This window comes from Asterias rubens, chromosome 6 (assembly GCF_902459465.1).
Source record: "Asterias rubens chromosome 6, eAstRub1.3, whole genome shotgun sequence".
In the NCBI taxonomy this organism is placed as follows: Eukaryota; Metazoa; Echinodermata; class Asteroidea; order Forcipulatida; family Asteriidae; genus Asterias; species Asterias rubens.
This window is the reverse complement of record NC_047067.1, coordinates 18387557-18409430: the sequence shown is the minus strand read 5'-3', so window position 1 is coordinate 18409430 and position 21874 is coordinate 18387557. Positions and strand designations below refer to the sequence as shown.

At 40.1% G+C, this 21874-nt stretch overlaps 1 protein-coding gene across 2 annotated transcripts; it reads left to right on the top strand.

Annotated features, from left to right (window-relative positions):
• The first annotated feature begins 326 nt into the window (after positions 1–326).
• Positions 327–20897, top strand: LOC117291796 (glycerol-3-phosphate dehydrogenase, mitochondrial-like). 2 transcript variants are annotated; one of them, XM_033773712.1, is made up of 15 exons: positions 327–469; positions 1631–1768; positions 3640–3811; positions 4671–4893; positions 6133–6296; positions 10620–10781; positions 12079–12223; positions 12693–12886; positions 13968–14102; positions 14695–14873; positions 15693–15824; positions 16559–16717; positions 17830–18015; positions 19765–19863; positions 20602–20897. In XM_033773712.1, exons 2-15 carry the CDS (start codon positions 1655–1657, stop codon positions 20713–20715), a joined length of 2178 nt encoding a protein of 725 aa, XP_033629603.1. In that variant the 5' UTR covers positions 327–469; positions 1631–1654; the 3' UTR covers positions 20716–20897. The 2 variants fall into 2 exon arrangements, with proteins under 2 accessions (XP_033629603.1, XP_033629601.1); XM_033773710.1 differs by having other exon boundaries at positions 1626–1768.
• The last annotated feature ends 977 nt before the right edge of the window (positions 20898–21874 follow it).

Below are 21874 nucleotides of genomic sequence, written 5' to 3'. Positions count from 1 at the left end.
AGGTCTAGGTTTCTGACTCAAGTGCAACTTCCCAAGGATGAATTTTTTTATGGAGTCCACTAGTGTACATTCAATGATATTTTAACTCACAATTACTAAATAATTTTGTATAGATGGAAGTAAAAAGACTTGTAATATTTTTACGTAATTTGCAAATTAGTATGTGAAGTATAAATAAGTAAAGTTTGTGACAACCAAATAATAGATAATCTATATTTACTATTTTTATTTGAGAAATGTCATTAATCTGTTGGCCTCCGTACTATGGTGCTATGCCTAGCATGCACAAAATGCGTGCACACGACTATTTGGCACAAAAAAAAATCAACACTAAAGAATTTAATAGAGTGTGTGTGTACTAATATGTAACATGCTAAGGTAGGAAGTAACAACCAAAGTTAACGCAAAATGACGACAGTAGATAAACCAGCAACTTCTCAAGACTGCATTTCCAGTTGTCAATAATCAGGTAGGGCTCGAGTTTAACAAAATATCATGAATGTTTCGCCACAGGGTGGGGGGAGTGTCACTGTCAGTGATCCGGTAAATGCCGGTCAGCATGCGGTAGCGCCCTACCGTACTACCTAGCCCGCGCCCGGCCTAGCTCACCATAGCGCGGCAGTACAGAGACGTGACTTGACAGAACGGACCCGTCCCTTGGCCATGGGCCGGCTGCTCTTGGCATACAGCAATGAACAGTTTCCTTGACCTTGCTCTATGCTCTGCTGCTGGGAGAGCAGAGACAGCCAAGCCTTAGCCTAGCTACACTCATGACACTTGAGTATTTATATGATTACGTTTACGTTTACGTTGGTTTACTCAGCAGAATCCACAACTCAAGTTTGGACGTAAAGCCAAGGGTGGTGACTGCTCAAGCAGTAGGAATACAAATGACTCCAGGCTAACAGAATGGGCCTGAAGAAAAAAGTGCTATATTATAGTACACTTATTATATAATTACTACTACAGTACTAAAGCTATGATAAAGTAAAAGTTCTGTGTCTCGTTCGTGGAGACGATAGCTGAACGAACCTCAATCTCTAAAGTCAAGGAAGCTTCGAAGGGACAGTCTGATCAGAGACAGCGACTTAGACAGTTTTCGTACACTCGCCACTAAAGCTAACCAGTCCAGACCATTGGCTTTGACATATATAAAATTGCGACAACTCATGAGAAAGAAAGGCCAATATATTATAAGACTGTGATGACGACTTGGAAAAGAAATGTCATATGACATTGTTATGAATTGTTAAATACGGGTACTTTAAAAATAAGACATTCATTATTAATTTACTTTAAAAACTACATTAAGATTAATTTTTCCCGAGGGACTGTATATATTTGACCAGCAGAGTTTCAAGTTTGATACAACTATTTTAATTCAACAACTCATGAGCAATTAGTAAGCATAGATGCAATAATAAACACATTTAGTTTTCGCCAGATTCAGTTTTAGTTGCTGTTCACGAATCATGATAGGGCACTGTAACCATTAAAAAGGTAGCATGACAGAAGAAAGTAGTCTCTGAGGTACATGCATTCTTGGTTTCATTGCTTTTATTCATTCAGTCAATTTTTGATTTAGTTTTTTCATATTTTCTTGTTGTTTTCTTTGCATGATGAAGTGCAGTGCCAGTAGTGTGTGTAAATCACCATGGCTTCATCGGGCCGGCTACGCAAGGTAGTGATAGGAGGGGGACTCCTTGGTGCTGGAGCACTGTTTGCAGGATACGTCGTGAATAAGAACTCCTCTAAGCAAATATCAAAGGTACCTTAACTTTAGGCAGGCCTGGGCCCAATTTCATGGCTCTGCTTACCGTAAGCACAGAATCGGTGCTTACGGAAGCAGGGAATAGCTTATGGTTAGCAGCAAATTTTGGCTTGTGCACGTGCGTACTCCATGTTACTAGGCATTCTACGCTTACAAGGCTAGCGCAGAAACTCAACGCTAGCATGTCAAGCGGGAAATCGTGATCGTTAGCGCAGAATTTGGCGGTAAGCAGAGCCATGAAATTGGGCCCTGATACTTCACACGGAGGCGACGAAGGAGATTGCAGGCCTGTATGCTTCGTTTTTGAAAGGGCAATTGGGCACCAGGGCATGTTCTCCTTAGTTAAGGGCACCCTAAGAGGAAATTGTAAACTTCTAAGAGCAGTTCAATGGCACCAAGGCATTGACGTGGGGGCATGGAGGCAATTGCCTCTGTGAAGTATCAGGCCTGCGATTGCCTCCATGCCCCCTGGTCATTGCCTTGGTGCCCTTGAAATGCTTCAGTAGAATTTTACAATATCCTCTTAGTCATATGGTGCCCTTTACCAAGGAGAAAATCGCTTGGTGCCCTTGGAAGCACACAGGCCTGATTAGGTACCATGTGATTTCTTGCAGGATCTTTCCTGATTTCAGGATTTTTTAACATCATCTTGACTTGAGCTATTGCATTTTCTTGAAAGAAGTTAAACTCAATCACCAAAAGGAAAAAGAAACAGTCCACATTGGTTTCCAACCTGTAGTTTTTCCGATGATGAACAAAAGGCCATGTTTCACAGGGCAATTTACATGCAACCAGGTTTCAGGCAGTCTGTTTTCTCATTATTTTCCTGGGGATAGTAGTGAGTTACAGATGAAGGGCTAATCCTTTGCTGCCAAAGTTTTCCTTGTGCATACAGTGCAATTGGTTGCCACCAAGTTGCCTGTAAAAATTGCCCTGTGGGGTAGGTGGGACAAGGCCTGAAAGCCATTGGACACTTTAAAACAATATCTATTCTCGATATCAAGAATTATGTATTTATAAAAAAACATGTCATGACATGGCGAAACGTGCGGAAACAAGGGTGGGTTTTCCCATTATTTTCTCCCGACTCCAATGACAGATGAGCCTAAATTTTCACAGGTTTGTTATTTTATATGTAAGTTGTGATACACGAAGTGTGGGCTTTGGGTAATACTGTTTACCGAAAGTGTCCAATGGCTTTCAACCTCCTGAAGTGTAAAATCTTGTATGTGATTTCTCAGGAGTTTTCCTGATTTCAAGACGTTTTTAACATTGCCCTGAACCATCAAATTTTCTTGGAAAAATAAAGAGTCCCCAAAGGGAGATACATGTAGAAATAGTCAACAGATTCATCTTTGCTAAACAGAGTCTTTATTAAATCTCTTGAATAGGTGTGAGTTTCTGGGTAAATAAAAAGAATGCGGGCAAGAGAGCCATTTTCAGAAATTAGAATTTTGTCAAATGTCATCCTGTGTTCATTATTCTGTCATTCATTAAAGTGTTAATGATATATCACTACTCAGTAAACAACAAATCTTGGTTGCTGTGGTTATTATAATTAGAAATTTAGATTCAAGCCAGCGGACAATGAGGTAAAATAAAATGCAGACTTTACAAGTCTCTTTTAAGTTGCTTTTTTTTGTGAAGAAAATCCTGAAAAGAGCTGGTGGTTGACAGCTTTCTCCTAAAAACGTTACTGATCGAATTGGCAATCTCCATTTTTTCAGAACCAACACTTTTTTAAGAGATTTACACACAGTGCTACCGCGAATCTCACCTGATTACACCCCACCATGCAAAGTTTCAAATAATACGTTAGTGTAAAATGCACTAAAATATTAATGATTATTATATTTGTCCTGTGACAGAATCGTCAGGCACATGTGGTTGCTGCTGAACTTCGTAATGCTCACCTTAGCATTCCACTCCCTACTCGTGAGCAACAGATACAGACTCTTCAGAGTACTCACGAGTATGACGTACTCGTAATAGGGGGTGGAGCGACGGGCAGTGGGGTTGCTCTTGATGCAGTCAGTCGAGGTAAGAGTGCGTAGAATATTTAACCACCTTAGAAAGGTAATAAACAATTTGTCTTACTTGTATTGTTAAAATGGGTGTGATCCCTGGCTATACGGCAGTCTTAGGTTGTGTGGCTTCTGACTGACACCACCAAACCAAAAATATTTACAAAATAAGGAGACTGGCTGGCAACATAGTGCTGGATACATGGTAGAGCACTGGCGCGTTAATCCTGAGTTCGCAGGTTCAAGTCCTTGTAAAGTTTCTCTTTTTTGACCCCAATTTTTCAAAAATGTACACTATATTAAACCTTGGCTGAGTGTTAGCACAATGAAGACAAACAATTTACAGCTAAATTAAAGCCATTTTCTCCTTCCATACAGAGAAACCTTATATCAAAGCCTTTCTGTAGCATTCCAACTTCACTGGCTCTCACAACGAATCATCTTCAAGCTAAAACTCATTTTCCACAAAGCACTCAACGGCAAGGCTCCCACTGTATCTCAGAACTTCTTTCAAGTTTACACCCCATCAAGGAATCTTCGGTCAAGTTCCATGCTTCTCCTCAATGAACCCAAGTCTCGACACTCCTGGGGTGACAGGTCTTTTCCTTCAGCTGCACGATGCATCTGGAACTCTCTTCATGTACCATTGAATCTTAGATCTTGTCCTTGTACCACAACATTCAAATCTATTCAAAACTTATGGTTTTCAAGGACTTATTTTGTTTTGTCTGTTCTTTCGTTTGTTATTGGTTTTTACTGTGCCTTGAACACCCAACAGGGTGAATACATGTATGTGCGCATTACCCAAGTGTATTATAATAACATTAATATTATTATTTTTATTATTATAACACATCTGCTTGTCCCCGTTCCAGGGCTGAAGACAGCGATGGTGGAGAAATATGATTTCTCTGCTGGTACGAGCAGTCGAAGCACAAAGCTAATCCATGGTGGAGTCCGATACTTAGAGAAAGCCATTAAGGGTCTGGACTTGGAGCAATACCGTCTTGTCAAAGAAGCCTTACATGAGCGAGCAAATCTACTTGAGATTGCGCCTCATCTGTCTTCTCCTCTACCCATCATGCTGCCGGTTTATAAGTAAGTATCAAAGTTACTTTTGTCAACCATGGAAGTATTTACACAGTATCAACAGTGTTTTGTGCCTTTAAAGTCTATTGGAAACTTCTGAATGGGCAGCGAGGCCAAGCCCACGGGCAACAGAGTCCGTGGTCGTGTATTTTCAGGCCTGTGGTATATGAATTTAGAACTAATCTACTTGAGATTGGCCCTCATTTGTCATCTCCTTTACCTATCATGCTGCCGATTTATAAGTAAGTATCAAAGTTACTTTTGTCAAACATGGAAATTAGGCCTTGGTTACTATTGAAATTTACTACGTGACTAGTCGCGCTGCAAATAGTCGCGACTTTGACACTAGTCGCGACATATTGCTTGCAGCAGGCACAATAAATTAAATTATAACACACCTCTTGCTTTGTCTGTATTCTGGATGGCTGAAACACGGTCACGTGGGATGAACCAATATAGTTTAGTGATTGCGCGCGGTGTTTTGCTGGAGCTAGTTCCTGAGCGGGCACTAGTCTGAAAATAGTGCCCGGTTACAGCGCCCTCTCTTGACTTGAACGTGAACAGCAACTACAAAACTTCCTTCCTTTTCCAGATTTCTGTTCTTATTTCACATTTAAGACCGAGCTGTGTTATAAAACACATATTGACTGGCATAATTCGGTAACTAGTGTACTCTATTCCCCTTCGGGCCTGTGAGTGACCAGAAGAGGAGCTTATTTCCCTCGGCCCTTGGCCTCGGGAAATAGGTCCCTCAGGGGGAATAGACGTACACTAGTTCCCTCATTGCCAGTAAATATGTGTATAATAGATGCTAAAAGGATTGAAGGATTGTGCCACTGAGGTTTGATTGTATTTTGTAAGTAAATCATGTTGTTGTGAATAGTCGTGAGCGACACAATTGGTTCACAAAGCAGGTAGTCACGACTGATTTTGGAGCAGTCTAGGAAGCACGATTAACCGAGTAGTTGAGAAACAGTAATCGCAAATCTGGCTTACACTATGCATGCAGCTACTGTCTGTCTCACAATGTTTTATATTATCAACAGCTCTTTTTTTTTGCGTGATATCAAGTATGTTTTTATGCTTACAATTATTTTGAGTAATTACCAATAGTATTTAGTTTCTATGGGAAACCTCTGTATTGGCACCAGAGCCAAGGCCAGGGGAAACGGAGTCCATGGTCGTTTATTTCCAGGACTGTGGTAAACAAGTTTAGACGATACTCCTATTTTCTCTATTGGTCTACAGATGGTGGCAGTTGCCATACTTCTGGGCGGGCATCAAGATGTATGACCTCGTTGCTGGGCGACAATGTCTGAGGTCAAGCTACGTCCTCTCTAAAACCAGAGCACTAGAACTCTTCCCGATGCTCAAGAAGGAAAAGCTGGTCGGGGGAATTGTTTATTATGATGGTAAGTAGAATACTATGGGTGCGTTCATTTAGCTTCCCTTGGTCAACCCCGGTCTGCCCCTGGTACGTTCGAATAGCTTTGACGTCATTCAAGGGGCTCACCCGGGTCAGTGCCCTGCTTGTGGAGTGGGTCACTTGGGGGTGACCCGAGATGCATGACGTCACCACAAGAGGGCGAGTTTGATCGTTCGATAAGTTCTTGTCGGGGGGTCACCTGAGTGAGCATCGCGGGCTGACCCAGGGAAGCTTATCGAACGCACACCCTATGATTGTCGAATGAGGTTTTTATATATTGAATTATCCATTTTTTTCAATTAATTCTTTCCAGTAAGTGCAGTTTTTTGTTTTTTTCTCTGCATTTCTTCTGTAACTTTGTTGTGTCTCGGGCCAGGAATTACACGCAGGCCATGGCCTCCACTGCCCCTGGTCGTGGCCTTGGTGCCCCTTCACAAGTTTCCCTTTGACTCTAAGATTTTCCAAAGGAAGTGCCCTTTGCAAAGAGAAAATGGCCTTGCCCTTTTCAACATGTTCAAAGATGAAATTCCAGGCCCGGTGTCTACTTAATTCCAGACTGCTTAATTCTACTTACCTGAGCCCAATTTCAAAGAGCTGCTTAGCACAAAAATTTGCTTACATGAAACTTCTTCCTTGATAAAAACAGGATTACCAACCAATTTTCCCACGTGATTTTCAGGATAAGTGAACAACAGCTGAAAACAAGTAACGAGTAATATACAAACAAATGGAAATTTGGTTGGTAATCCTGTTTTTACTAAGTAAGAAATTTCATGCTAAGCAAATTTTTGTGCTTAGCAGCTCTATTCAATTTGGCCCTGGAGAGTCACTACTACAATAATGCATTTTTTCTAACTGACAGTTTTAAAAATACTTTATACAGTACATGCACACAACATCTCCAATCATACTTCATGATACATGCATGGAATTTTGGACATGGAGTATGTCATGAGAATAATAATTGTTTATAAGGCCATCACAGATTTGTCCTTTGACTGAAATATAGACAGAACAATACTTGAATACTCTGGACACTATTGGTAATTGTCAAAGACCAGTCTTCTCACTTGGTGTACCTCAACACATGCACAAAATAACAAACCAGTGAAAATTTGAGCTCAATTGGTCGTCCAAGTTGCTAGATAACTATGAAAGAAAAAACACCCTTGTCGCACAAAGTTGTGTGCTTTCAGATGCTTGATTTTGAGACCTCAAATTCTAAATCTGAAGTCTCGAAATCAAATTCGTGGAAAATTACTTCTTTCTCGAAAACTACGTCACTTCAGAGGGAGCTGTTTTTCACAACGTTTTATACCATCAACCTCTCCTCAATACTCTTTACCAAGTGAGGTTTTATGCTGATAATTATTTTGAGTAATTTCCAATAGTGTCCACTGCCTTTAAGCAAGTGGCAGCCTTTTTGATGGGTTTGAAATTGCTTGTTTTTCCACCATATTTTTTTCCAAATTCAAATCTGCGATGGCGCTACAGCCAAATATCTTTCTCTGAATGTGTGCCAAATCCCATACCTGTATCATCAAAGGCACAACTCACCCTAATTATCTGCCCATTTTTGCTACACTAGTGTACACACATTGCACAAAACATGTGTCTTAAAGACACCGGACACCTGTGGTAATTGTCAAAGACCAGTCTTCCCACTTGGTGTATCTCAACATATGCACGAAAAAAAACAAACCTGTGAAAATTTAAACTCAATTGATTGTCGATTGATTGAAAGAAAAACACCTTTGTCACACGAAATTGTGTGCTTTAAGATTCGGGACCTCAAAATCTAATTCTGAGGTCTCAAAATCAAACTTATGTATTTTAGTGGAAAATTACGTTTCTTCACAGGGAGCTGTTTCTCACAATGTTTTATACTTTCAACAGCTCTCCATTGCTTGTTACCAAGTATGTTTTTATGCTAACAATTATTTTGAGTAATTACCAATAGTGTCTAGTGCCTTTAACTGAGGTTGCTCTGCAGGAAACTATTTCCCTTGTGTCCATGTATCATAATGCTACATAAAATTTACCAGGCTTATTCAACTACCTCATTTCCTGTTCAATGTTTTATGTACACAAACCATATTCAGTCTGAACAATTTGCTCTGCAAAATTGCTGACAAAAGTGTTTCCTGCTGAAGGTACTAACCACGCATCCAGTTAGTGTTTTTTCTAATTTTATTTAATTTAACTTTATTTTTTTGAGGGAGGGGGGGGCCGGGGGAATTTGTCTCCCAATGTCATCACCCTTCCCCAATTTGAAATCTGAATTGTTAAGATTGAAGTTTACCAGAATTAAATGTTATAATTTCATAGGTTTTTATGTAGTAATTTCAATGTTTTTAACACATTTTTGTTCTGTTTACATGCAAACGGTGCATTCAATTACATCCACCTTAAATATTACCCTTTGAAAAAAAATGAATAGGAAACGGGGAAAGTCAAGAAGAAAGTCCATTTAAACAGGGACTTCAGACTCACTATGATTCTTCTCTATTATGTTGACATTTGATCCTGCCTTATTCGTCGATCGCTGTAGATGGTCAAGATAAACCAATATGAAAACTTCACTTGTTTTTCCTATTTACAGTATCATCTTACTTTTTAATGTCATCGGTGTATTTTTGTTGTAAAATTGTAAGCCGCCCACACGTTTAGTATTTGCCGTGTAGTCGACTCTTCATTTCAGCCAACTTGTTTGTTTCTCCCGAAGACGAACAGAGTATGTTTGAAACATTGAGACCAAACCGGCTCTTTTCAGAGCCAACACTCCCTCAAAAGAGAACTATTACATGGTTTATACCCACAAGTTTAATAATGATAGTTTATTCTTATCGATTACACCATGCAAAGCTCCAAGCATCACTTAGAGTAAACGACTTGCTCAGATGCGGACTGTGTAGATGCTTTCACCACATGATATTATATTGCATGCTCTGCTGTGCATCTGTTATTTAAAATCATGTTCATTATGTCGACTGGTCAGACAGTATAAGTGAAGGGTTAATGAGATAGCCAACTGGTGTATTCTTCATATGGTTGAATGATGAGAGTAATAATTAAAACAACGCATCAATGCAATGTGTAAAAGAGCCAAGTGTGGTTTGTTTCACTGTAAAACCAACAGATTTCAAAATAGCCCCTTGCCTTACCTCACCAAGCTCCTGAACACCTAAAACGATTTTAATGTAAATTTGCTGCTAAATTTTCTGGTCTTAATTGTATATAAATCAAATTGTTTGTACATTCCTGCCAGGCCTTTGTTTTGGGATTTTTATCATATTTTCATGATGTATTTTTTTTTGTAAAGCTTTTAATAATGATTTAAGATTGTGAATTATGTCGCAATTCAGCGGTATGCTGCGATGACATTTTAAAATAAATAAACCATTTATTATTTTAAAATTTATATCACGTTCTTGTAGTAGATAATAACATCCCTTTAATCTTTCTCAGCTCCCTGGGGAGTATACAGCACCAGCTATCGTGTTGCTTCAAAGGCTTTTTCATACACAATATCAACCTCTACCCTCGCAGATACCCATTTATACCAGAGAAGCAATTATAGCAAAGTATCTTGCTCAAGGACATAAATGCCATGATCAGTATTTGAACCTACTCTCCGATGACTTAACCACCAAAACTTAAATTTCTTGCTCTAAGCGGCTCGTCCATGACACCCTATGCCTTGTACCTCCATACTAAATGCTTTATGGTTGAACTTGTCACCAAGTCTGAAGGTGATCGTCAAAATGATGAAAATGACCTCCGATAATTACAGAGCCCACAATAGCAGACTTTCTGGGCCAATAGGTGGCAGGAGACTTGCCGGGTAAAGCCATTGTTCTCAGAATTATGCGCATGTTCAGAACTACGTAAATAATGGAAATTTACCCAGTAAGTCTGCTGCCACCTAGCGTTTGAAAGTCTCCCCTTGGTCGCTCAGCTAGTGGTTGCATTATTTAGTCTTTTCATTGTGAAATCAGCAGCTATCTTGGTAGGATTCAGACGGACAACCTTGTGATTGCAAGTCCTACATGTACGGTCTACAATCTCGGCCAAAATGCTTGGGTCACCCATTCTTAATGTTACACAAAACCATTCCCAGTCCCCGTACCCATGACAATAATCATTCTATCCCCCATCCCCCCGCTCAATGTTGACTGTAACGCAGAAGACCGTGCAATCAGAACCAACATTGAAAGGGGGCAGGGGGGCCCCCAACGAGATTGTAGCCACTGGACCATGATAGATAGAAAGTGAACATTTCTAAGAATATGTTTGATTTCTTTGCCAGGTCAACACAACGATGCCAGAATGAACATAGCTATAGCACTAACGGCTGCAAGGATGGGTGCCACCATTGCCAACCACACTGAGGTGCTCAGCCTGATCAAGGGGAATGATGAGAATGGGAATGAGGTTGTCAAAGGTGCTCGCATGAGAGATTGTATAACAGGTAAGGAACAAGGTTGTGCTCTGTTCATTGATTGCTAAAGACAGCTGTAATATACTGACTGTAATCTTCTTCACTTAAACAAACATTTCATTGTTGTGTGTTGCGCTCTAACCTTTACCAATCACAAGAACCATCTCTGCCCCGACAGGCACCCATTTTCCCCCCATGGTGATGAGAAGCAATTATAGTTTCAAGGGAAGGTACACCTTTTGTTATTGTCAAAGACCAGTCTTCTCACTTGGTGTTTCCCAACATAAGCATAAAATAATGAACCTGTGAAAATTTGAGCTCAATTGGTCATCGAAGTTGCAAGAAAATGATGAGAGGAAAAAACACCCTTGTTGGACGAATTTGCGTGCTTTCAGATAGGAATAAAAGACTTCTATTATTTTAGTGAGAAATTACCTCATTCTCAAAATCTATGGTACTTCAGAGGGAGCCGTTTCTCACAATGTTTTATACTATCAACAGCTCTCCAATGCTCTTTACCAAGTCAGTTTTTAGGTTAGTATTTGTTTTGAGTAATTACTAAACGTGTACCTTCCCTTAACAAGTGTCATGACCAGGATTCAAACCCTCATCATAATGACACGGCAATGAGAACTTGGCTCTTATGCACTAATCCACTTGGCCATGTCCAATAGTTAATAATTTTGAGATGTACACTGTATATGTACATTTGTAATGTATGTGAGGCTTTGGCTTTTGTCAACTTGATGTCAACACGTATGTACAGTGCGTGTCTGGCACAATTGGCTTGTGGGTAAAGCGCCTCTCACCAAGGTGACCCTGGTTCGATTCCCAGCCAGGGCCATATGTGAGTTGAGTTGTGCGCTGGTTCTCTGCTGTGCCACAAGGGTTTTCCAGACCATTTGGTTTTCCTCCCTCCGAGAAAAATCAAACACTTTTGATCTTGGCTGTGCTCCGTTGTCATAATGGGTTGATGTGGCTGGCAGCCAGAGGCGCCCTTGCATGCCTGCTTCTCGAACACGTTGTAGCCATGTCCTTCGCAATTCAGCTCTTAGCTGTGAGTAAGGATGATTTGCCTCCCCAAACTATTATTGTACTATTTTAAAATGCTGTTGACACGCCTTGACTTTCATCTGAAAAAGGGCAAGACCATTTTTCATTTTGCAAAGGGCACTTCTATGAATCATTAAGTCAATGGGGAACTTTTGATGGGGCACCAAGGCCAAACCCAGGGGCAATGCCTATGTGGCCTGCATGATATACCAGTGTAGAAAGTAGATACATTCATATATTGCTGTTTAAAAAATGACGACTGTTCAATCCACAGGGAAAAATTTCAGCGTCTTGGCAAAGTCTGTCATCAATGCCACTGGGCCGTTCACAGACTCGATAAGAAAAATGGCAGAACCGAATGTCACTCCGATCTGTGCTCCGAGTTCTGGAATTCACATTGTACTTCCAGGCTACTACAGGTAAGTTTGATTACTGATGACCATTTTATTCATATTGCCCTCATGTGAGCATAGAATGCATGATGGTAAGATCCCAAAGCCCTGGGCCCAGTTTCAGGGCTCTGCTTACCGCCGAATTCTGCGCTTGCGATCACCACTCTCCGCTTAATGTGCAAGCGCCGAATTTCTGCAGTAGCTGTGTATTGGTAGAATGCCTCGTAGCGTAGTGTACACACGCACACAAGCCAAAATTCTTAGCTAACCCGTGAAATATGCTTGACGTAAGCACTGGATTCCCTGCTTACGGTAAGCAGAGCCATAAAATTGGGAACCAGGAACCAGGACCTCCAACAGTATCCACTGCCTTCAAACGCGCTCTCATCAAGACCCACCTTTTCCCCTAGTCTGTAGCCGGTCGGCAGCGTCTATTTTCTCCAGCGCCTCTGGCAATTTGGCGCTTTATAAATACAACTACTATTATTATTCACAGTCCTGAAGCCATGGGTTTGCTAGACCCTGCAACCAGTGATGGTAGAGTGATCTTCTTCCTCCCATGGCAGAACTCGACAGTAGCTGGAACGACAGACAACCAGTGTGAGATCACCCATAATCCCGGTCCCACTGAGGATGAGATTCAGTTCATCCTGAATGAGATCAAGGGATACCTCAGCCCGGAGGTTGCAGGTACTCCTGAAATTATATTGTTTGTAAATAATGTTCAGGTGACGACCGTTAATCAGTTTGCAACTTAGTGTACGTTTGGTTATTCAGAACCCACTGTTTGTCTAAAGGTTCTATGCACTTTTTTCTAACACAAAACACAATGTCCAACGATTTCGCATTAAACTTGCACGGTTTGAAGATAATGGTAGTAGAAAGCTTCCAAGAAAAAGTACCCGAATCCTTTAAATCCTAATAAAATTAACCTGTGAAAATTTCATTTCAAAAGGTGGTAGTGTTATTGGGATATTGCTGTGAATCTGGAGCAGTTATTTTCAAGCAGGAAGAATAATCTGCAATTGAAATACACAATCTGATAAAATGTACTGTCAGTAACACTGCTCAGATTCTAATTTTTGGGGGATAAAAAGTGATATCTTTTGAATAACTGCATAAGTGAAAAGTTTCTCAAATTGCATTGCAAAGCTGCTTTACTCCTTATCAATTAAGTTGTTTCAGAGTGATTACCAAATCTATACAGACCAATTAAAGGCAGTGGACACTATTGGTAATTACTCAAACTTATTTTTAGCATTAACACTTACTTGGTGACGAGTAATGGAGAGCTGTTGATAGTATTAAACATTGTGAGAAACGGCTCCCTCTGAAGTAACATTGTTTTCGAGAAAGAAGTAATTTTCAACGAATTTGATTTCGAGACCTCAAATTTAGAATTTGAGGTCTCGAAATCAAGCATCTGAAAGTACAAAACTTTGTGTGACAATCTGTGACAAGGTTGTTTTTTCTTTCATTGTTATCTCGCAACTTCGACGACTAATTGTTATTTTATGCATACATGTATGTTGAGATACACCAAGTGAGAAGACTGGTCTTCATTTATTCATTCATTTCGTTCAATGGTTTATTAAAAATCTATTCAATTCGCTGCCAGCAGCAGAATTACATAAACAGTAACATTGATAAAAAATGGAGTAAAACATCTTTGACAATTACCAATAGTGTCCAGTGTCTTTTAATCACACATGTGTGGTCTGTTTTTTCGTTGTTTTTCACTCTTATTGATAATTCTGATTGTTGTTTACAGTAAGACGTGGTGATGTACTAGCAGCATGGAGTGGCATCCGACCATTAGTCAGAGACCCCAAGGCTAAGAATACAGAGTCTATAGCCAGGAACCATGTCATTGACATCAGCAGTAATAAGATGGTTACTATTGCAGGTCAGTCAATGCTAAGAAATTGTCATTATTTCAGAATCGGGAATCCAACAGCTTGGCATTTGGATATAATAATGGATGCATTCGATTAGCTTCCATGTTTCGACCCCACGGTGCTCACTCGAGTGAGCCCCTGACAAGAGCTAATCAAACGACCACTCACCGCTCTCGTGGTGGCATTATGCACCTGGGGCCAACCTCAAGTGACCCACTCCACAAGCAGGGCACTTGGGGCTGACCTGGGTGAGCCCCTGGAATGACGTCAAAGCTATTCGAACGTACCGGGGGCAGACCGGGGTCAACCAAGGGAAGCTAATCGAACGCACTCAATAATAAAAGTGGCTTCTTATATGGAGCTCTTATCAGTACTTTCCTTCAAGGTATTGTGGAGCTACATTTTAAAGTATTAGACGTATTCCTTAACGTATAATAGCACCATGTATTAACATGTGTAATGGTTTACTAGGTGGTGTGCCGCAATATGCTGCCATTCAAATCAGGAACACTGGGGGAACAGTTCATTGAAAACTGATGGAGCTACCCTTTTTAAATAAGATGAAATAAATAAATACAACTTTATTCTGTCTTTGTTAAGGTGGTAAATGGACAACCTATCGAAGTATGGCTAAAGATGCAGTGGATGCAGCCATTCAGACTTGTAAACTTCAACCCAAAAATGATTCCCTCACTGATGGTCTTCTCTTGGAAGGCTCCCACGGCTGGACACCCAACATGTTCATTCGTCTCGTTCAAGACTTCGGATTGGAAGACGAGGTGAGTGAATCTGGGCGTAAAAAATCCCCGCTTAGCAATAACGAGCAGAATACCAGTCACAAATTGTACTAGTGACTTGGTAGTTTGGTTGGTAACCTTACTTCGAACTGCCTCTAGCTACCGGGCAACCTCGGTAGTCTAGTTGGTAAGACACTGCTCTAGAATTGCAAGGGTCGTTGGTTCGAATCCCACCCGAGTAACATGCCTGTGATATTTTTTCACTGGACTCAGGAAAGTACTGAGTATACAGTGCTAACACACATCGGTGTATGGGTAAAAACCAAAAATTAATATTCTTTATCACGATGCAAATTTAACATCTATTATATCGTTGCGGTACCCGCTGCTAAAACATAGGATTCGAACTGCCTCTAGCTACCGGGCAACCTCGGTAGTCTAGTTGGTAAGACACTGCTCTAGAATTGCAAGGGTCGTGGGTTCGAATCCCACCCGAGTAACATGCCTGTGATATTTCTTTCACAGGACTCAGGAAAGTACTGAGTATACAGTGCTAACACACATCGGTGTATGGGTAAAAACCAAAAATTAATAACCTTACTTTGGTTAGCATAATTTTGTTTTGCTTAGCTTATTTTTATTTTTGACATGCAGGCCTTGAACTCTTGACGGGGCACTTGTGTGGAGAATTTTTAAAGTATGTATTGGAACCTTACAGAGGGCACCACAGCAAATACACAGGGTATCGTAGCAATTGCCGTAGGGTGCCGTGGGTTATTTTAAGTCTGGGCATTCTGTTAACTGATTGTATGCAAAATGCAGAAGTGTTACCCTTTATTTTCTATTTTTGAATGTGACTAGGTTGCGAAGCATCTATCGGAGACCTACGGTGACAAAGCAGTGGAGGTTGCAAGGATGGCAAATCTGACCGGGAAAAGGTGGCCAGTTGTCGGCAAGAAGCTAGCTGAACATTTTCCCTATCTGGAAGCGGAGGTAAGCAACATGATCATCTAACTGATCATCAGAGTCACTCAAAATCAGCAAATTTTAATCAGCATTTTATCAACCAGTTTTAGGGGGTTTTCCTCCTAAAAAACTCACTGTGATGCAACTCTCGTATACAAAGGCATTAAACAGGATTGGCAAAGGTGAACAAATACAGACAGCATTCATGTTTTATGTGATCAACCCTACACATGAGTTTTAAAATGACCACCTAGGTCCCTATTCTACTGGGTTTTGTGTACAGGGTTTAAGAACACCCCAGGGTTTTACCGCTTACCCCTACTCCAGAGCAGGGGGGGCTACTCCCCAGGTCACTATATGCTATATGCCCATTTACCGGGGTAGATCATGGGTAAAAGCGATCCAAGTGTGAAAAGGGCCGGCCGTTATTCTCCAGGGCTGCCCCCGAGAATGGAGTAGTGTGAAATAGGCTTTGTTGGAATGAATGTGCTCTTTCAGAAGCCATTGTAATTTCCATTTGAGTTCTTTACGACTACAGTCTCCTGACATGACTAGAGCAAGCTAGAACTCGCCCTGCGACAGTTCACAACGAGAAGTTCTTTTCAGATCTGAGAAGTCTTCCGAATTCCAAAAATGTACTCAGCGATGGTAGAATATAAAGCAGATAGTTCTCAAAAGAACATAGCCTACCTGGCAAGTAGATACACACATGGTGTTACCGCAAACCAAATATATACTCTCTGCAACTACTTGTAATCCAGGTGTCATATGCAGTGAAGGAGTATGCATGCACATCAGTGGATGTCATTGGTAGGAGAACAAGATTGGCGTTCTTGAATGTGATGGCTGCTGAGGAAGCCTTGCCCCGTATTGTTGAAATCATGGCCAAGGAGCTCGGATGGAGTAAGGCCAAACAACAGGTACGTGTCTTCTTCCATGTTTTTGGACGGATTGCTTATAAATATCAAGTAATAAACCATAAAGGTATACTTAAGGTGAACGCCTGGCTGCTACTTCCCAGGTAATATCGTAAACCTGGGTGTGATCCCTGGTTACATGGCAGTCACAGGCTGAATGGCGTCTGACTGGCACCCCAAACACAGATATTGAAAAACTAAAATAGGGAGACGACAAACATACTACTCTATTTTTTCATTGGACTACAGGCCCGAGCCAGTAGTGTTGGTATCAATAAAGCATATTACCTCATCGGGTGCGTTCGATTAGCTTCCCTCGCGGTGCTCACTCGGGTGAGCCCCTGAAAAGAGCTAATCGAACGATCACACTCGCCCTCTCGTGGTGACGTCATGCACCTTTGGCAAGCCCCAAGTGACCCACTCCACAAGCAGGGCACTGAGGGCTGACCCGGGTGAGCCCCTGGAATGACGTCAAAGCTATTCGAGTGCACCCGGGGCAGACCGGGGTCGACCCAGGGAAGCTAAACGAATGCACCCATTGTGTAACATCTTGTTCAAATGATGACTTTTGAATCTGATAAAATACATTTCAATTCCACTGAGTACCTTAATGAATGACATCATTCAGTATGGTTCACACCCATACAATGAAGTCAAAATTCTTTTGCACGTCTAAGCATTTTTTCAAATTAAAAAAGGGTCAACTTATTTTGCATGTTAAACTGGGTCCGGAAGTTATTCCTTATTTTGACACTGGTCTTGTAATAAACTAATTTCTTTGACATAATTTGGGTGTAATTAATAAGTAAGTGCCTTTCCCTGGAAATAAAACGGAGTGACTCTATCATTTTTGTCTGTTGGTCCATAGGCTGGGGAACAAAAGCTTTTGCTCCACCTCGGACCTAGATGTTGCCAATTGTTTAAAGTTCACTTTTCTCACTTTTAAAAAATGTACATGTACTATTAATTTGACTATTCGCTAACATTTTGTATTATTCCTTTTAAATAAACGTATTATTATTAATAAGGTTTTGTTCATCTACAACTTAGAGAAAAAACTTCCGCCAAAACTAAGAAGTGGAAAACGAGTAACCTGAGTTTCTTTTGTCCGTCAGGAAGAGCTAGCGAAGGGAATGAAGTTCCTGAGTGTTGAGATGGGTTTGAACTGCCACTCCTCCTTATTAAAAGTACCAATCAAGTTCAGCAGAGAAGAAGTAGATAAATACACCAAACGGTTCCATCTGCTGGATAAAGATAATAAGGGGTACATCACACCCGTTGACATGAGATTCTTCTTAACGGTGAGTCATTATGTAAGCACTCTGTTCTCGGTAGAGTGCTATCTAAATGCTTCATATCATTATTATTGAAGGAACACGTTGCCTTGGATCGGACGAGTTGGTCTTTGAAAAGCGTTTGTAACCGTTTGTTATAAAATGCATATGGTTGGAAAGATGTTGTAAAAGTAGAATACATGCCTCGAAATTGCACGGTTTTCCTTTAACCTTGTCGACTATTACGGTCGTCATTTACATGTATGAGAGTCAAATTTCTTACTCCCATAGATGGCCGACCGTGTTAGTTCGCACAATAAAAGGAAAACCACGCAATTTCGAGGCAAATTTGTGTGGATCATTGTATTCTACTTTTAAAACATCTTTCCAAAAAAACAATAATGCTTTTTATAGACCAACTCGACTGATCCAAGGCATTGTGTTCCTTTAAGTTGAAATTAAGCCTGGGTAACTAATAAGTTTAACAACTTGACTAGTCACGCTTCAAATAGTTTTAATTTTGACACTAGTCGCAGCTGTAATTTAGTTCCCAAGATGATGGCTTATTCACACTGAAAGCAATGAAGGATTGTGTAACTGATGTCTGATTGTGTTTTGTAAGTAAATTATGTTGTTGTGAATAGTCGAGAGTGACTCAATTGGTTCACCATCAGGAAGTTGTGACTATTTTTGTAGAAGTCATGGCAAAACGATAGTCGTGACTTGACTAAGCAATCAATAGTCGCGACTTTAGCATTAGTCGCACTAGTCACCTAGGCTGAGTTGAAATGTTTCAATAGAGCACCACGGCAGGAGTGGGAGAGGCATGTACAACTGAATGGGCACAATCATCATCCCGACGTAGCGAAGTTAAAAAGTGACCAGCGAGAAAAGTCTTGGTAAAAATTTCTCGGTTGCAGCCCCCCGCCTGTGGAACGGCTTGCCTCTCACCCTTAGATCACAACCTGACATTTCTTCATTCAAATCCAATCTCAAAACTTACCTCTTCAGTCAAGCCTACCATTAATTTTCCCTTGGTCATATCACGCAGTGAAGAGTTGTTTTCTAGATACCAGCGCCTTATATGGTTTATTTATTATATTATTATTAGCTATTCAAGTTGATCCCTCGGAAAAATCACGCATTTCACAACAAATCCATGTACATACTTATCAATTTAGTAAATGATCTGCATTTTTTGTGATCCCCATTGGCCTTGAAAGAGCCCATAAATAACAAAAACAATTACTTCAAGAGAAGGTATCCACCATGACTGATCTTCATACCATGTAGCTTATTTATAAATAAAATGTGAACAGTACCAGTAATTGTTTAAAAAACCATCTCCTGGAACTGTTTTTGTTTAAAGGCAGTGGACACTTGGTAATTACTCAAAATAATTATTAGCATAAAACCTTACTTGGTAACGATTAATGGGGAGAGCATTGTGAGAAACGGCTCCCTCTGAAGTGAAGTATTTTTCGAGAACGAAGTAATTTTCCACAAATTTGATTTAGAGACCTCAGATTTAGAATTTGAGGTCTCGAAATCAAGCATCTGAAAGCACACAACTTCGTTAGACAAGGGTAATTTTTTTCTTTCATAGTTATCTCGCAACTTCGACAACCAATTGAGCTGAAATTTTCACAGGTTGGTTATTTGATGCATCTGTTGAGAAACATCAAGTCAGAAGACTGGTCTTTGGCAATAACCAATAGTGTCCAGTGTCTTTAAAAAACCTTCTCCTGGAACTGTTTGTTGTTGATACCATGACAGAGTGTTGGTGAGACGATAACTGAAGACCAGCTGAGAGATATGCTGAATGAGGTCGACTGTAATAAGAACGGACGTGTGGAACTGGATGAATTCCTTCAGGTAAGTATCACAATAAAGATTCTTGAACATCCATCTGTGAAACTTCTATTTTAAGAGGGGGGGGGATGGGAATATAGCTGTCGTAGTAGACCAAACCTTTGTTTAAAAAAATCTACAGTACTTTCCAGGGCCTATTTGGGAAACTTCACGTTCTGCAACATAATTTCCAAACCAAAAAAATTAACATCTGAACAAGTTTGGAAATGAGCCCCTTTTCTTTGATAAAATCAGACAGTTCAATCTCCATAAAATATCACATTTAATGTCTTCTTCCAAAAATCTTGCCTGCAGGATGTCCATGCTCTGTACAGGAGCCAGTTTTCCCGCTATTGTCGGAATTCCGGCGGTGACCCCTTTCCTTCGCGGCGAATTTTGTTCAGGCTCTGAAGGAAAGAGTCACTGGCTTCCCTGTCTGTGGGTTTTTTGCAAACTTGTGATATCAGAGGTTGCATGGTCTATAATGCATATAATCAGAAGGTCTAAGACTTGAAATCCTTGCATCCGCCGTGCATTGTTAATAATGCAGTCCTTTGTAAGAAAACACATGCCAAAGATTGCACATAATTTTGAGTGATTTAGCAGTAGGAATTGTGTGTATTGTTTGGCATGTAATTTAGTTTTATGCATTGCGGACTAGGCACAACACATGACGGACGCATGGATTTCCGGGCTATAGTAACTTGACACTTTTATTTTAAGTTCTGAAATAATAGTTGATATTTTCTTTATCAATTACAGTTGATGAGTGCAATTAAGACTGGTGCCATGGCGAATGTTCGTCTAGAGATAGCCTTGAGTATGGGAGAAAAGCGTAAAGTCATCACTACCGATCGCAGCGGAGGGGGTCTGTAAAAGTTTCTCATTTTTGTTTGCGTTTGGTTGTTGGTTCTTTATAACCTTTTCTGAGGTAGCACAGTCTCTCTTCTTTTGCGTGCACCTCGGTATTTGGAATTATAATAACATTAAAGGCACTGGACACGTTTGGTAATTGTCAAAGATCAGTATTCTCACTTGTTGTATCTCAACATATGCATACAAAAACAAACCTGTAAATATGTGAACTCAGTTGGTCGTCGAAGTTGCGAGAGAATAATGAAAGAATGAAAAAACACCCTTGTCGCACAAGTTGTGTTCGTTCAAATGTTGATTTCGAGACCTCAGGTGTGAGGTCTCGAATTCAATTCAAACATTTTATTGAGAATATACTTCTTTCTAAAAATTTATGTTACTTCATCAGAGGGAACCATTTCTCACAATGTTTTATGCTATCAACAGCTCTCCATTTTTCGTCACCAAGTAAGTTTTTATGCTCACGATTATTTTGAGTAACTACCAATAGTGTCCAATGCCTTTTAATTATATATTGTAAGTTTCCTTGTAGACCGTAGCAAGTTTTGTAAATAGAATATTATGAAGTTTTATATATTATGAGGTATCTTTTATTCTACATTCATTTTCAAACCTTCACCAGTATCTAGCCCGTACCATTAGAGATGTGCTTAAAGGTAGGCTCATACTTTAGTAATGAGTGACCCCGAGAAAAAATGTAGCATTTGTATCTAAAAGCCTTCTTGTTGTAAAGATGATAAAGTGTTAGTAAGCATCATGCAATATAATTGTTTTCTGAAGTGTTGTCGTTGTACTTGTACAATGTATAAGGGTAAAAACCAATTAATATTTTTTTCTTCTAAAGAGTCTTTAGTTTTGTAGTCTTAAGTTTTTTGTTCGTTTACAAAGAGCAATACTCCATCTACATGTAGTGAAAGTATACATGTAGCTAAATTGAACATTATAATTCTTACATACATTATGTAAGTTTAGTTTAAGCTAATAGAGTCCACTCAAATTTTGTAAAGGGTTTTAGGTACTTTTTGTACAGCACAAAACAAAAACGCATTCACCTTAGATTTGCATTGTTACTAATGAATCACAATGTGCCGATGTACACGGATGTTCAATTCCCAACTTCAAACCTCTTTTCTCTCAGTTTTATTCTCTCACATCTTTTGGT